This window comes from Mastigoproctus giganteus, chromosome 5 (assembly GCF_048544385.1).
Source record: "Mastigoproctus giganteus isolate SK-2022 chromosome 5, ASM4854438v1, whole genome shotgun sequence".
Taxonomy (NCBI): domain Eukaryota; kingdom Metazoa; phylum Arthropoda; class Arachnida; order Uropygi; family Thelyphonidae; genus Mastigoproctus; species Mastigoproctus giganteus.
This window is the reverse complement of record NC_143579.1, coordinates 17,152,916-17,170,886: the sequence shown is the minus strand read 5'-3', so window position 1 is coordinate 17,170,886 and position 17,971 is coordinate 17,152,916. Positions and strand designations below refer to the sequence as shown.

The window sequence follows — 17,971 nt, the reverse complement described above, 5'->3', positions numbered from 1 at the left end:
CAGATAGGCTTTGGAGATGGTCAGAAAAATAAACTGTTTTAATTCTTCCAAATGCATGGTTTTAGTTTGGAAATAACAACCCTAAAATAACTTATGCTTGGAGGGATTCACTTAAAAACAGGAGAGAAAGAAAGTGATTTGGAAGTTTTGATGTAGTCATCAAGAAGGGTCCTATGGATGCCCAGTGTCCTATGGATGATTAATCAAACATTTGCTCATACAGAGGAAGTTATAATCCCACTTTATAAGGCCCTCCTAAGAAAGAATACACTTGGAATGCTGTATTTAAGTGTGGAGATTTTTGCCTAAAGAAAAAAGACAGTCTTCTTTAAAAGGTCTAGCGATGGGTGATTTGTGGTGAGATTGCAATCTCCACACTTAAACACAGCATTCCAAGTGCAAGAAGGGTGAACATTGAGGGAAGACTAAATATGTGAGTTACTAACCTTGGTAACTAGGTACCTTAGAGTTGGTTCGATTGAGGTCAGTGAGACTCTGGAAGTGCTTAGTAAAATGAATAAATGTAAAATTTTCATAGTTGTAAACGATACTAGAGTTATGAGCCATAAATTCAAATTATGGAGAAGAGTTATAGACTGGATCGTTGGTGGCTTTCTTTTAGCCAACTTGAGGCTGATACGTCAAGGAAATTCAAAAGATCAGCTGGATCAGCATCTGGAAGTAAAACTGGCAAGAATGTTGTTTTTTTTTTTTTTTTTTTTTTTTTTTAAATTTTTTGCCTGTTGCAGGAAAAGTTTAGGAGTTACTTGCACCATATGGCTGATATTACTGATATTAAACTGGCACATTCTGGCAAGGTCACTAGCATGGACAAATAATTAAAAAGAAACCTCTCCCTCGAAGTCCCAGTAACCATCTGTGATGAAATTAAAGTACTAGACTCTCTTGAGAAGGAGAAATTTATTCATATAAGCAAAGTCAATAAAGGCTTTATCATCATTATCCTTGACTGAACTGTCTATGACAACAAGATAGCATCCATCTTAACTATAGTAGCACATTAATGAAACTATAAATGGACCGAGCCTACTATGGTTAGAATAAAAAATAAAATTTAAGCTTGAAACAATTTTAAATGAAAGCAAAGTTCAAAACAAAACTCAGATAATTTAATTCAAATAATTGGGAACAATGTTTTTGTGTGAACTTAAGTTCACTAGGAGGGCCTTACCTGGTCATCCCATTGTAAACAGCACACATGGGACTGGCTTTATCCAAATGTTTTTATTTTGCAGTTACAACACACTAGAATACTCACTTCTTCAAATTCTTATGATTTCTTTGATATATTCACAAAAATCACAGTGCAACATGGAGATGTAGTGGGGAGCTTTGGTGGCATCCCCCTTTATTGTAAAGCCAAAGTAAGCTGGTTAATCAAATATCATTTCAGCATAAACACATGCTGTCTCAGTGTGCATACATGTGCACACACACCTCTTTCCATATACAGTATCCATATCCTTCATCTCTTGGATTTACTATAGACAATCCATTCTAGCAGTTCAAGGGTGGCATATACTTCTAATAGAAAGTATTCATCTTGGCAAACTGGTGAAATTCTTTCTCTCCCCCTCTTCCAACAATAGAAGACGTATTCATATGTGATCTGAAAAATACTGCTCTGTCCAGATTGGTTCAAGAGTTTTGGATTTTGGTGAAATATAAACTGCAGAAGAGACTGATGTTTCTGTTATTTCTTAAATTTCCAGGAAATCTTAGCCTCACCCTTCATTTGAAATATTAATACTTCTGCAGTGCATGCACTTGTACACCATATACAGTTTATGTATACAGTACACCATATACAAAATATGAATTTCTAATTTTCCTGTAATTAGAGAGGCACAGTAATAGTTTATAAAAGCATTGCCATGGCCTTTACCTTTTGTTGTCATTTTTGGAAGTATCCATCAACAGAGACTAATCATGTCCTCACTAGTGTATGCTACAAATCAACTGACAGTTAGCACAATATGAAATTAAAAATTTAACTATCTTAATAATGTAAAGGTAGCTATAATAAAAAGCCTTATCCTCAGGGCTCTTTGATTGTGTAGCTTTTTTAATAGAAATGGAACAGACAAAACAAACCCTAATTATCAACTATTCCAATACAGCAGGCCCCCGTTATAACGCGGTTCGCTTTACGCTGATTCGCTATAACACTGTTCTTATATTATAACCCGTATCTGACTATAACGCTGTCACAGATCATTATAACGCTCTTTTTACAGATTACATTTTTGACATATTTAACGAAATCGTTTCATTTGATGGAGTCGATAGCTTGAAAATGAATAGCAAAACAGCATTAAAACGTTTCCCACGCCGACTTGAGCAATTTTCCCACGCTCAGTGAAATTTTCTCTCACGCTAATTTAAGTACAGTCACTTGTTACGTAGTTCCGAGATCAACATTTTAAAAAATGATCAAATATATTGCTTGTAATATTTGCGCGTTATAGTGATCTGTGACAGCGTTATATGCATTTATCCGAAGTCTAGTTAATCATCACTCAGTACAGTATTAGACATCGTGCGTAACGGACAGTTTACTTGAACATTGTATCATAATTAATTCAACCAACGCAGTTATATTTTCGAAGAGCTAATAATGACCGACAGGAATGAAAATGCAACAACGTCTGGGTGCAGTACGAAGACTGTAAATGTAAGAAAAAGACTGAATTTGAAAATTAAATTAGACGTTTTGAAGCGAATCGATTCCGGTCAACGACAAGCGGATGTGTGCCATAATTTAGGACTCGCAAATTTAACTGTAAGAACAATTATGAAAAAATAAAGAATTAATTTTAGCAGCGGGAAAGATAGCTGTTCCACTGCAAGCAACTAGGACTAGACCGGCTATTAGGATTGAAATGGAAAGACTTTAATTTTATTGAAGATAATATTCCAATGCAGAATTCAGTTAAGTTAAATATTAAAAAGAGAGAGAGAGAGAGAGAGAGAGAGAGAGAGAGAGAGAGAGAGAGAGAGAAAGAGATTAGCCAATACAGTACGATGATCTGAAGAAAACTCGCCTAAAAAAAAAAAAAATGTGGAACCATTTAAAACTGGTAGAATAGATTTAAAATCCTGGGAGAAGCCGCTAGTGCAGATTAAGGAGCCGAAACTTTCAAAAAAGAACTTGTTAAAATTATTGAAGAGGGGTATTATGTGTTATACTTCTCAACAAGTTTTTAACATAGATGAAACAGGACTTTTGTGGAAACGAATGCCTAAAAGAAGTTTCATATTGAAAGAACAAAAAACATGCCAAGTTTCAAAGCGGCGAAGGATCGGTTGACTTTATTGTTGGGTGGTAACGCTGTGGGCCATTTAAAATTAATACCCCTTTTTGTTTATTTGGAAGAGGGCCAAAGTTCAACTCAAAATCCACACATTTTTCATGATTAAATTCATCCATTAAATTAAATCAATTAAATTCATTATTTTAAATGGAATTCTGTTTACTTTTGAGACGCAAGTAGTTACCACATAATTATACGTATGTAATGCAGAATATTTTATATGTGCAAATATTTGAATATTAAATATTTTGACCGACATTTGTGCATCTTTTCATTACCGTTTATTATTGATTAGGAAATATCCTATGGCACCGACCGCAGCTCACAAATACATGTTACCTTATGGGAAAGCGGCGCTCGCTTAGCGCGGATTCACTTAGCGCTCTGTTTTTCCAGAACGAATGATCAGCGTTAAGCGGGGGTCACCTGTACTATAATCCAGCATTTTCCAAACTTTTTTTAGTCATGGAATACTTTTCATCTCACAACATATTCATGGAACACTTACGAAACACGTTTAACAGGAGCCAAACAACTGCTGCTAATATTTTATTACATACGATGCACTGTGCATCAGGAGCACCTTTATTTCCAACACATGTAAAGCTGAAATTCAAAGAACTATGATCATACTTTTGTTTTGGTCTTTTATTAGTTGTTTCCTGTTTTTTCACTTTGGATTTTTGGGGAACAAAAGGCTGCGATTATTCATCCTCACTTTGAAGTGTGACAATATTGTGTTTGTTTTCATCAACCATAGTTGTACTACTTTGCTTCTCATTTCAAAGTTCCTTTTTTCAACCACAAATCCATGGTCACATATTTTAATAATAATATTTTGAAATACTGATAATTATCAAAAAAAATTTATACAAGGAAGTGAGTTTAATTATGATATCAGTTCACTTCCTCCTTTCCTTCAACCCATGTGCTCCAGGCTAAATCGCATATGAATGGCATACTAGATCACCGCATTGCTACTTTTTCGTAGATGTCGTTACCTCTACACATAATTCTCTATGCAGAGCCTGCCAAAATAGTGTTCCACAGTCTATTTGATTATTAGTCTATGCCAGTATATTAATAACTGAAAAAAAATTATGTTAAATATTATAATGATACAAAATTTGTGTGCACTACAAATAAGCAAAATTTATTTATTTTATTTTTTTAAATTATTAATTATGATTTTTCGCATAACACAGTTTGAGAAATGCTGCTGTAATCTATGGATCTATACAAAAAAACCATCACCGGCTTTTGGAGCTCTCCTTTCCCCTAACCATCCCATCCTTCCCATCATCGTCCTACTGTCCCCATTCCCAGAAAGGAGGAAGCTGTCAAAAATATTATGCATGACAGTTACACCAGCAGATGAAAACCAGATTAAATGAGTGTGCTGACCACCGTAGCCTAATCTTACCTGGTTTCAGATATCCAAAAAACTTTCAAGCTGGATAATCCTGAAATCCTGGGTGGGAAAAATAACATAAGAATAAATATATTGAGGCTTTCTGTATAAAATCGTTATTCAACAGTATAACTTTAGGGAAAGGTAACTGGGTCTGCCCTGGCTAGCTCTGTTTTCTAATTTTTCTAGAAGGGAGTACCCATCCTCTTTCAACCCTATAGTACTCTGCTTCCAATATTGTGCCTGCTACCAATGTCTGCTGACCAGCAGTTATTGGGGAATCGACAGATAGTCATGGAAGATAGTACATCCCTCCACCAAAGCCAGCCAGTAGTAGGAAGGAGCCAACAGGACATGCATCTATCATTTGTCTATAAGAGTGACCTCAGGGTGTGCCAGTTTAAGGCCTTTTTTGCATTTTGCTGTTATTCATTTTACTATGTAATTTATAGTTTAATTTTTGTATATATTACTATTGAGGTAGGGTTCAGGGAACTGAAATGTTTTCATTATTGTTTTATTAGAATATTAGTTAGCTTTTATTAAATTTATTTTTGATGAATGCATGCAGAGGGGTGTTTTCCTTTACAATAATAATTGTTTTCATGGAATTAATTGAATTTTTATATGGAAATAATATTAACAAAACTATCAGAATGGTAAAAAATAATTGATTGCCATACAAAAATAGTAGCCAAAATGATAAGTATAAAATAAATGTTTATCCATATCTCTACAGCATGTTATAACTAGATTATATTTTGGAATAGGTGTCTTAGATGAAAATAAGGATGACTTTGAATCATCAGAACATATATATGAAGCAGTTGGTGATATGTTGCACCAAGTAGCTGGAGAAAATAAAGACCTAGAAGAAATAAAAGAAATTTGTGCAAGGTTACATCATACATTAAAAGGGTAACTACAGTTTCTGGTAACAGGTATATAAAAATAATAACTTTAAAAACAAAGAGTAATTTAGACTGTTACATGTACATTTTTTTAAAGCAATGTGAAATTGTTAAAGGCAATGTGAAATTGTTTTCTTTAACAGTTAGAAAAAATTCGTTGGTTTCAACTCCTTTGAACAAAATTTAGGAGTTGTAAAATTAAGTATAAAATCACACAAGCTTAGCACCAAGTACAGTGGACCTCCGCTTTATGATGGGTTCACTATACGATCAAATCACTTTACGATGGACTCTCCATAATAAAATACATTTCACTATACAATATGTAGTAAGCATGGGATATTGTCATCACGTTTGCAAATTGAATTTTAATTCTATTAAATGGAGCTTAAAAAATAGGAATAAAGAGAAGATTCTGAAAATTTATTTTTGTTTTTTATGATTTCAGTGAATGGGGAAACACATTTCACTATAATACTGTAAGTTAAAAACCCACAGAATTCCAGTTATTGGTATTATCGCAAATGCAATAAGATCGAGTTTACTACCCGTTTATAATAGGTTGGCTAACAGAAAAGCCCAATAAACTGGAAAGTGCAAATTGTTTTTATTGTTTTATGGTCGTGACCTCCAGAAACGTGCTTTAGAAAAATATCACAAATGCATTCAAAATTCATTCTTATAACAAAACATAGCAATAAATGGTGAAATTGTAGTGCATTTTAATGATTTGAGCGGCTGATTCTACTAACCAGTGATCACTAGTGCCTACTTATTTCACTCTACAATGGCTTACGATTGTCTCCAACTGGACCACATGGTCCTTTGTCTCAGCCAATAGCAGCATTTGAAATTTTCGTTGGGAAAGTGTTGAAACAATTGTTGGGCAAGTGTTTTGTTTTCGTATCGTTTAGTTCAAGTAATTTTTTTTGTGCTTACTTTCCATAAATTTACTGTATTGAATTCTTGAACGTACAACATTGCATAATATGGCCCCAAAAGAGCGCAGTAAGAAGAAAATTTCAATTAAAATTAAACAAGAAATAGTGAAAAAAACATGATGGTGCTAAAATTAGTTCATTGGTGCACAACTATGGTTTTTCACAGTCAACCATTTCTACCATAGTAAAACAAAAAGAAAACCTTAAAAAAGTTAAAGTAAGTGATGAATCTAACACAGTCCAAAAAGGCAGAGAACTGATTGTAGAAATGGAAAGGCTTTTGTTGCTGTGGATAAAAGAAAAACAAATGAAGGGTGATACAGTTCCTGGACAATACATTTGTGAATGTGCAAAGCAGATTTTTGAGGACTTTGAATACTAAAACACCTTCAGCTAGTGATACGCGATATGAGAACCAACGGTCGAACCAACAAAAGGTTGGTTCGACCGTTGTAGAAAAAGGTCTGATATTAAAAGTGTCATAAGTCATGGAGAGGCTTGCAGTGCTGATCAGGAAGCAGCTGAAAACTTTAAGGTGGAGTTTCAAGAGCTCGTTGAGAAGGAGGTTTACCTTCCTCAACGTCTTTAATATAGATGAAATGAGCATCTTTTGGAAAAGGATGCCTAGGGAAACATACATCACAAAGAAGAGGCCTCGATGCCTGGTCATAAGCCTATGAAGGATAGGCTTACTCTGCTATTAGGGTCCAATGCCTGTGGTGATTTTAAACTTAAGCCAATGTTGGTTTACAACTCAGAAACTCCCAGAGTGTTTAAACAGCAAAAGGTCATCAAAAGCAGGTTGGGTGTCTTTTGGCGGTATAACAAGAAGGCCTGGGTGACAAGACACCTTCAATGAATAGGTATTTGAAGTGTTTTATCCTTCAGTCAAAGGTTACTTAGAAAAAAAAAACTTCCATTAAAGGCACTGTTAATTTTGGATAATGCTCCAGGTCATGATCCCCAACTTGCCTGATCTCTGGAGGAACAATTTAACTTCATTACTGGCAAATTTCTCCCACCCAATACCACCCCTCTGCTTCAGCCAATGGATCAGCAAGTGATTGACAACTTTAAAAAAATTTACACAAAGAAGATGCTTGCGAAGTGCTTTCAAGAGACTTCAGGAGACAGAGCCATCACCTTAAAGGAATTCTGGAAGACCAGGTTTAACATCCTAGACTGTGTACAAATGATTGTCAGTCCTTGGAATGAAGTTTCAGCTCATGCCTCAATGCAGCCTGGAAGAACTTATGGCCTTCAGTCATCCATGATTTTGAAGCTGAAGGTGTTCTAGAGCAGGAAATTATCGCTTTTGGTGAGTCCTTGGCTCTAGATATTGATGCGGAATATGTGGAGGAGTTAATTGCAGACCACAGAAGGGAGTTGATAACAGAGGAGCTCCAGGAATTAGAGAAGATGGGCGAGCATGACAGTGGAGATGAGGAACACGAGGAGGATGACTGTGTAGCAAGAAATTAAGGACATATTTTCTGCGTGGGATATTGTGAAGAGGACAGTAAGAAAAAACCCAGATATTGAAACCACTGAATTGATGACCTGCAAATTTGAAGATCAGGTTAAGTTATTTCAAGAACCTTCAGAGAAAGTGCCAAAAGCAAACCACTTTGGACAATTTTTATACCATAAGTAGCAAGAGGCAGCGATCAGAAAGAACACCAGATCCTGAAGGTTGTTCTGATATCTTGATGGTAAAAGATTCTCTTCCAGCTCCATCACCACACCACCATTGACGCAGCTTTTCCAATATAAGTTAAATGAAAATTAAGATTCTTGCTTTTTTAATGTTTATAATTATCAATTATCATTTTAAACAACATTTTGGGGGGGGGGATAAGTAAAAATGTGTGGCACCATCAGCATTTTTTATCTTTTTTCTTTTAACTTGTATCATGCTCTACTGTTTATTCTGGTGTATAAGATGCACCACAATTTTAGGGTGAGTTATTTTTAGATAAAAGGTGTGTGGTATACACTGGAAAATATGGTATTCAGTATTCTATATAAAACTAATATGATTTCTGCTATAAAAATCACCTTTTACAGAGATAAATAGCTTTGTTATGTAGCGAAAATTTCAACTTCCGAGGACTTGGAACGAATTATCAAAAAACAGTGCATTATTGTGTTCACATTACAATATTTTCATGATATGATGGGGTCTTTGAAACAAATTAATATCGTAAAGTGGGGGTCCACTGTATTTTATTTATTATCTGATAATGAAGCACATCGATATTTCTAAATATTGACTGACTGAAAATAGGTGTATTGATTTTAGATTAAGTGCCTAAGTAATGTATATATACTTGCATGTTATAATAAATCAAAATTAATATACCAAAAATTGTGTATATTAAAAATGAGTTTAATTTCATTAAGTACAAAATGTTAATTTTTGTAATGGAAGCACTGCTGATAGTTAATGAAATTGCAGGATTTTTTGCCACACAGCAAAAAAAAAAAAGAAAAAGAAAGGTTGTTTGGATTGATATATAAAAAATGATGAGTTGAAGGGTGAATTGAGATCCAGTACCTGTTGGATACTAGTATGTCCTTTGTAGCCTGCCCTCCCCCACCCACCAGTTTTCCCATTGACCACACCATGTGGGTTGCACTGAAAAACACTACCATACCCTGCCAGCTTTCACAAATATTTTCATAATTTAACTTTTAAAAATTTTTAAGATTTTTTAAGAAGCTTTCTTCTTTTATGAATGTCAGTCAAGTTTTGGTTATTTATTTTTTTGATTACATGCCTACTGAATTCACTGAACAATGTAATGATAGCACGTGGTTAATTTTTTAAAATTCTTTAACAGCAATTTTTTTTTTTTTAGAGTGTTTAATATGGCATACAGAAAAAAAAAATTGCAGGATTTTTGGGGAACCTTTCATTAAGACATTCTCTTACAATGATAGAATAATGTTCTAAGGTACCATTCTATTTAAAATGTAGAACATTTTCCTGTAGTTTGGGGTATGCATATTCCTGTAATTTCAAATTATCTCCCTGAAGGGGAGATATTTTGTCTGCAAAAAAATATTAGTGTTTGCTAGTCCTTGATAAATGAATATGATCTGTTCGGTTATGAGTAATAACTTTTGCTCTTAATAATAGCAAAAGTCTTAACATCTCTACACATCTGGATCTGTGTAACTAGAAATTAGAAACTGTTGGTATTGTGGTTTGGAAAGGTAGATTGCAGAAAGTATAGTTTCAAAGGAGGTCTAACAGTGCTCAGTGACTTGCTGAGTTGGGAGAGCAATATTTCAACAAATGTATTTGACAGAATAAGGTAAAGGGATTTTGAGCCAAAGAAATTCAGAAGAGAAAATTGCAGATTAGGAAGTCAATGATGAGGAATATCTGAGCAGATATATTTAAAGCAGAAGTAATTGTAGACTAATAATTAGAGTAAATTGGAAGATTGGTGGTTGAAGCAACTGATAATTGAGATTCTGTCAGGAAACATAAGTGGGGCTAATCAGATTGTAGCCGAAAATTAATATTACTGAGATTAGAACTAAAACTCAGTCTTGTCTTATATCTCGCAAGGATTCTTCTGCTCCTATGCTTATCTTTGGTTGACACTCTGATTTCTAGGCAAAATGATATATCTCTTTTGGGGATTACCCTGACTTCTAATCTCTCTTGGCACAAGCACATTACAAATATTGCTTCCTCTGCCTCTAAATAATTTGGTTTTTTCTTTCGCTCTCGGCGTTACTTTTCTTTTAAACAGCTGCTCACTCTGTATAAATCACAAATCTGCCCTACCATGGAATATTGTTCCCACATCTGGGGTGATGCCCTCAAAACCTCTCTCAGGCTTCTTGATTCCATTCAGACGAGGGCAGTTAAGTTGATTAATGATTCATCTCTAACAGTCTCTCCACTCGCTGTCTCATAGACGTATTGTTTCTGCTGCATGCCTCTTCTACAGATGCACTGTTCTTCTGAATTGGCTTCTATAATTCCCACTCTCTCTTTCAAAACAGTCCGAACACGTGCAGCCACCAGCCAACATCCATTTACTGTCCAACTTCAAACTCACAGAACCAACTTTTCATCTTCCTCGTTTATTCATTCAACTGCCGTTTTCTGGAACAACCTTTCTTCATATGTATTTCCTGAAAATTACAGTCTACAGAAGTTCAAGTCCAATGTCAACAAATATCTTCTTTCGTCTTCTCAACCTCCAACCCAAGCACGGTACTAAGTACTATAGGTTCTAATACCTCTCATGTTTGGGGTTTACATAAAAAAAAAAAAAAAAGAACTATGACATATATATTTGAAATTAATTATTTTTTTTTATTTATTTATTTTTTTCAGATAAGTTTATTTCATTAATTTGTTTATTCACAATGCGTTGATGTCGGTGAGGTAAAAATTTAGGGAAGAACATGTGAAATCGTGAAATTTTTAGATTTGCTATACATGCAGCAAAATATATTCAGTTGTTTAATGTAATATGGCCTTGGCAGCTGCCTCAACACAAAACACTCAGATCCCTTCAGCTGGTGGAGTAGTGGCAGCATGATTTGGATACCTCCTATGGCATTACCTATAGATTCTGTATGGTTGTTTGTCTGCCACCTAGCCTGAAAACTATTTTAAAGTTGAACCTTCAAAATGTAAGAAATAATGGATCTTGCCATGATGCCTCTTGTAACCTCAAAGACACAACTTCAGGTAACCAGACTTTCTGAACTAAAAACTAGTTGCTTCATTTTATTTGTATATAATGTGCACATATTATTTGGGTTCTGAACTAACAATGTGACACTTCACATATTAGCTTCTAATGCAGCTGTGTTAAAAGCTAATAGAAGCTAATGTGTGACACTGCACTTGTTAATGTTAATGGCACAAAATAGCCATTTCTGCTAATGCACCAGTAAATCCTATACCAAACCATACTTGTTAATGCTGGCATTTGTGTTGCAAACCATCTGGTTTTTGCTTTAAAATGTAGTGGCAGACAAAAAAACTGCATCACTTGTGAATTTTGCAAATAATGTGTTTTGCGCTGCATTGTGGGTTGCAGAAATGTTCGAGATTTGTTAGATGGGATATATATCTCTGTGAATGAAATCCAATAAAAAGACTCCACCTGATTACCTAATTGCCATATCTTCCCAAAGGGTAAAATGTGTAATTAATGGAAATATGAGAAATCATGCAAATGGCAATCATGACAACCAAACACACCATTTTGTTGCATTTACGTGTACAAACTGAAATGACTAGTTAACAGTAATAGTATTATGTACTGTAAATCAGCAAAATAATCCTCAATATTTTGTTGTTCCCCTCGAGCTGCAATTACAGCCTTGCAACGATCTGGCATAGAGTTAACTTCTGGATATACAGTTGCCCAATTTCGTGGTACCACACCATTACAGTGCTCTCCTGCAGCTGAATCTTGTTGGCTTTTTCTGAGTAATTTTAGACAACAGTATGTACCATCAATTTTCATTAGGGTTCAAATCTGGACTGTTGCCCGGCCACTCCAACACTGTAATGCCAGCATTTCTGAGATATGACTGCACCTTAAGGGAGAAACACGAGGGAAAACATTGGTGTATGTTTCAAGCCTTGTGAGACAAGAAAACAAACTCGTCATTAAATCTAAATAGCATAAAACTTATGAATTTTGCTGTGTGGCAAGATGCTGAGTCCTGTTGAAAAATGCAGTTTTGGAAGTCTGTGTGGTGATCCTTAATAACGGGTTTCAGGCACTCCTCCTTACGGCCTGGTCCAGATCTTCTCTTCAAGATAGCAGTGTAGGTTTCTGTATTCACCATTCCATTAATAAACTTAATTTGCCCCACCCCTTTGCTTGTTATACATTGCCAGACCATCTGACTGGCAGGAAACTTTACAGTCGGTGTTATGCAATCAGGATGGTATGCCTCTGATTTTCGTCTTCTGACTTATCGCTTCCCATCCAAGCCATGCAGGTTGAATTTCGATTTGACAGAAAAGATGACGGTGTCCCATTTCTCTTTTGTCCATGAAACATGCATTTTAGCCCAAGCAAGTTGCTTCTTCCTCATTTGTTGGGTCAACAAAGGCTTTTTGGGCTGATAGGCATGCAGATCACATTCCGAAAGCTGTCTTTGGATAATTCATGCATGTGTTTCTACACCAGAGGCCATCTCATAGTCCAGTTTTAGATCAGGAGCACTAGCATGGTGATTACGAAGGCATAGCCGTTTCAAATATCGATCTTGGAAAGGCATAGTCACTCTCTTACGGCCTGATCCAGGGCTTCTCTTCACATCACTGGTTTCACGTTTTAATTTCGACACCCGGGATACTGTTGACTGGCGGCAGTCTATTTTATCAGCGATAGCACACGTAGAAAGCCCTTCCTGGGACAGAGCAACAACTACACTTTTTTTTTTTTCTTGGTGTCAACTGAACATATGGAGCCATGCTTACACCTTCACAAAACAGGATACTAATGAGCGTGTATACCCTTCCAACGCTGTATTTATAGAAATGGCTGATGCAATACCTTGCATTTACTGTCTAATGCAATAGAAGCATTATCTGATGCAGTACCTTTGCTTTCTGACACACAAAATGACTGTAATAAAACAATATCTTATACGTTTCACTACAAATGTTACTTTTTTTAAGGTGATGCAGTTTTTTTGTCTGCGACTGTAGCTTTTATGCTGAGGGTGGCATTGTAGACTAACAATTTATCTGTGGAAAAATTTAAATGGACTTTGTCCTTCTGCTCAGGGCACCCCAAGTACACTTCTTTTACTTGGGGTAATGTGACCTTCAAAATCTGTGTATCATTAATGAAGTGAACCTTGCCATTACAATGCTCTAATTTGCTTTCCACATCCTAATAAACTTGCCATACACTACATTCACCATTAACAATCATTTGCCCAACTGCACTGTTGTTACGGCGCCTCTGTAGCCAGGTGGGCAGGAGCAGCAGTGCATAGCACACACTTCTTGATTAGACCGGGGTTCGAGTCCGTGACCACCAAATACGGAGGATGCAGAAAGGTCAGGGAACGACCACCGCATATCCCTGGAGCAATATGGCCTTAACTGTTAATGCTCCTAAAAACCAAATACCAAGCACTGTTGTTATCATTTCCCTGGTGCTCACTGTAGACACTGATATGTCTCAAATAAGTGAATGTAAGCATTAAAAATTGAAAATACAGTATGTGAAAAAAATTGTTTTTGTTATAATTGGTATAAATTTTAACATTATCATTTGTGAATGTTAAAAATAGATGCATGCAAGTGAAATGAGTTCCTTAGCATAAAATAAACCAAGCCACTTTAAAATCTAATCATTGATAGTTGAAACCAATATGGCTTTCAACTTTGAAAGCATCTACTTTGCTTAATTTGTTTAATTTGTAATTGACATTATTAATAAAAGTGGAAGTTGCAGATAAGTTAAACCAATAACTGTCTTGATTTTTGTGACGATGCCACCTGGTGACACTGGTTGGTATTAGACATCCTTTATATGTGAGACATTATTGGTTTAAATCAACTCTGGCAGTAAGCTAGAGAATCTTGTAATAACTGAGAGTAAAGTGGAGGAGAAATTGTTGAAGATAAATACAAGAAAGGCACCTGGGGTGGATGGGATATATCCAGTTATATTAAAGGAGGCAGCAAAGGAAGTAAGCAAACCCTTAGCCATAATTATGAGAGCTTCCATGGACTGGAGATGTGCAAATGTGACCCCAATTCACAAAGGAGGATCAAAGGGCGACACAAGTAATTATAGACCTGTTAGTTTAACTTCTGTTCCTGGAAAATTAATGGAGGCACTGGTTAAAGAAGCACTGCAGGATCATCTAGACAAGACTTCAGTTATAGCTCAGACACAGCATGGTTTTGTTAAGGGGAAGTCTTGCCTGACCAATTTGATTGGATACTATGATGCAGTCACAAAAGAACTGGATGCAGGGAATAACTTTGATATTATATACTTGGATCTTAGAAAGGCTTTTGATACTGTTGCACATGGAAGACTGCTGCACAAATTGGAGCAGTGTGGCATTGGAGGCAAATTGCTGCTATGGATAAAGGGGTGGTTGAGGGGGAGAAGACAGAGTGGTAATCAATGGACACTGTTCATCGTGGACTAATGTTATTAGTGGAGTTCCTCAGGGTTCAGTATTGGGTCCATTATTGTTTTCTGTATTTATAAATGATATTGATGATGGTATATCAAGCTTAATGTCCAAGTTTGCAGACGATACGAAGGTTGGCAGGGTTGTCAAGGACACTACTGACACTATGCTACTGCAACAGGATCTGGAAAGGTTGAGCAGATGGGCTGAGAGGTGGCAAATGAAGTTTAACATTGACAAATGTAAAGTACTACATATGGGAAACAGCAAACCCCAGAGCAACTTATCAACTCTGTGGTACTACACTGACAGTGGTAGAGAATGAAAGGGACCTGGGGGTAGTTGTGCAGGCAGACATGAAGTTTTCTGAGCAGTGCAGACGGGCTGCAATAGTAGCTCATGGTGTATTGTCGATGATATATAGGAATTTTTCTAGCAGGGATAAGGAGGTGATTATTCCATTGTATAAGGCAATGGTCAGACCACACCTAGAGTACTGTATACAGGTCTGGAGACCTCATTTCAAGAAGGATGTACAGATGCTGGAACGAGTACAGAGAAGAGCAACAAGATTAGTGAATGGAACAAAGGGGTGCTCTTACGAAGAAAGGCTTAAGTTTTGTAAATTACAGTGTCTGGAGACTAGGCACCGGCGAGGTGATCTGATAGAGGTGTATAAAGCCTTGAATGGTTTGAGCATGCTCAATGCTGATGGGATTCTTCCTCTTGCTCAGAATAATCACCTGAGAGGGCATAAATTCAAATTGAGAAAAGACAGATGTAGGATAGACGTGACGAAATTTGCCTTTAGCCAGCGGGTGGTTGGTTGGTGGAATAGACTTCCATCCCTTGTCGTGGAAGCTGATAGCCTAAATAAGTTTAAGGCTCAGCTGGACAGGTATTTCGAACGAACAGATGGGTGAAGTGGAAGTGGTTATTTTTTATTTATTTATTTATTTATTTTTTTTTTTGGCTGATGCTGCATAAGCTTGCTTTCTTGCATCAAATACCTCTACTAATGCTAATGCTTTTGATTTGTTGGTTACTTTATCAAAAGCTGCAATTAAATATTTTGAAGAAATTTTTAAAACTGTATACAAGTATCTGCTAATGTGTTACAAAAGTGTTAGATAGTATGAATCAGAGCTGTAATACTCAATACGTTCTACATTGATATTAATATTTGTAAAATAATAAGAGGAGTTTACCACAATATAGTATGTAGAACACTTCTGTATGATACTCTCCAGAAATTAAAACGAAAAAGTCGAAAACTTACATTAGAGTAAAAAATAAATAATTAAAAACCAATTTAACACAAACCAATTTACCACAATTAAAAAGAATCTAACAAAAATATTCAAAACGATTTTCCTATTTTCCTTAAATCGTTTAAGGAAACGATTTAAGGTCGACATACGGTCGAAAAGCGGAGCTGACAATGCTTTTTGACCGTATGTTGTGATCACAGGAATGAAAATTACCGAATAGGGTTGAACCTGAAACTTAAATAGTTATTATTTGTCTTCGCGCATGCACGTAAAGGTCCACACAGCGGAGATCAAATATGGCTGCCAAACATTAACAGAATTCTCGTGTAATTTAATTTCTACGGTTTCTGCAATTAATAGTCGCGTATAATTACATTGAACATTAAGTATTTTAGTCTCATTAAATAAAAAAGTATGTTTTTCGTTAATGGCATGAAAGGCTAATTCTGACGCTGCTGAACGAGAAGCACGAACTGAAGCTTCATGTTGATTAACACAAATATTCAGAGAAAATTGCGTCGAACCTTGGTAAGACGAGTTCAGAGAAACCACAATACCTTGGTATTTAGAGAAAATCGTATCAAACTTTGGTAAGACAAGTCTTACCAAAGTTCGACTCTATTTTCTCTGAATATTTGTGTAAATCAATATGAAGCCTCAGTTCGTGCTTCTCGTTCAGCAGCATCAGAATTAGCCTTTCATGCCATTAACGAAAAATATACTTTTTTTTTATTTAACGAGGCCAAATTATTTAATGTTCAATGTAATTATATGCAACTATTAATTGCAGAAACCGTAGGAATTAAATTACACGAGAATTCGGTTAATGTTTGCGGGCCATTTTTGATCTCCGATGCGTGGACCTTTATGTGCATGCGCGAAGACAAATAATCACTATTTAAGTTTCAGGTTCAACCTTATTCGGTAATTTTCATTCCTGTGATCACGACATATGGTTGAAAAGCGTTGTCAGCTTCAGGAAGTAAAATTGTTTTGAATATTTTCGTTAGATTCTTTTTAATTGTGTTAAATTGGTTTTTAATTATTTATTTTTTACTCTAATGTAAGTTTTTGATTTTTTCATTTTAATTTCTGGAGAGTATCATATGGAAGTGTTCTACGTACTATATTGAGGTAAACTCCTCTTATTAGTTTACAAAGTTACAAAAGTGTTTATAAAAATAAAGCAATCGAGAAAAATATTACTCGCCAGCAATTGCATATAAATTGTATATATATTTTCAGACAAATAAGACAAGCAATCTCTGTTAATTTCATCATTTTGGTTTTCTCCAAAATGATTTACTATGCTTGAGTGAGCTAATCCACCAAATACGTAGGATGTTGATAGGTCAGTGAATGGCCACTGCATATCCCTGAAGCAATATGGCCTTAGTTGCTAATACTCCTAAAATCCAAAACAACAGCAACCATGGAAGGGTTTTGAGGAACTCAAGTATTTGCTCTCAATATTTCTACAGTTTTCAATCACGTTGACTTAAAGATCTTCCGCATCTTATATTTTAGCTAGTTTCCTTTCTCACTACATGCAGTGAGAGATAGCCATCTTCTAACTCCCTAAATAATGCTAGAGTTCCCCAGCATTTTGTTCTTTCACCCACTCATTTCCTCATATATATATATATCAGTTGCTTTCTCCTCTTGATATATACAGGGTGTTCTCAAAAATATTGGTGCAAATGTTTAGGGGAGGTAGGTAATATCTAAAGGAATGTGAATCGCATAGGAACCCATAACCGGAAACGTCACAGGAAAGTAGTAGCAGAGGCACAAGAAACAGAAATAACACAAGACAGTAATTAGTGGCAAACATTTATTTGACATAATATTAACAATGGAGTACGAGATGGATGCATTTCATGATGTTACAACAGATGCTCGAAGGTTCCACCATGGGACGCGATGCATGCGTGACACCGACGCA

General features: G+C 35.8%; 1 protein-coding gene across 2 annotated transcripts in view; it reads left to right on the top strand.

Moving 5' to 3' along the window:
• The window catches only part of LOC150085207 (ATP-binding cassette sub-family F member 3), a 197,423-nt gene that overhangs the window by 13,273 nt on the left and 166,179 nt on the right, over positions 1 to 17,971 (top strand). The window contains exon 2 of one of the 2 annotated variants that reach the window (XM_090373096.1): positions 5,517 to 5,664. In XM_090373096.1, the coding sequence (XP_090229222.1) occupies positions 5,517 to 5,664 (148 nt within the window). Of the gene's footprint in view, positions 1 to 5,516; positions 5,688 to 17,971 lie in introns of those variants that run through there. The other variant, XM_090373097.1, reaches the window with a different exon arrangement.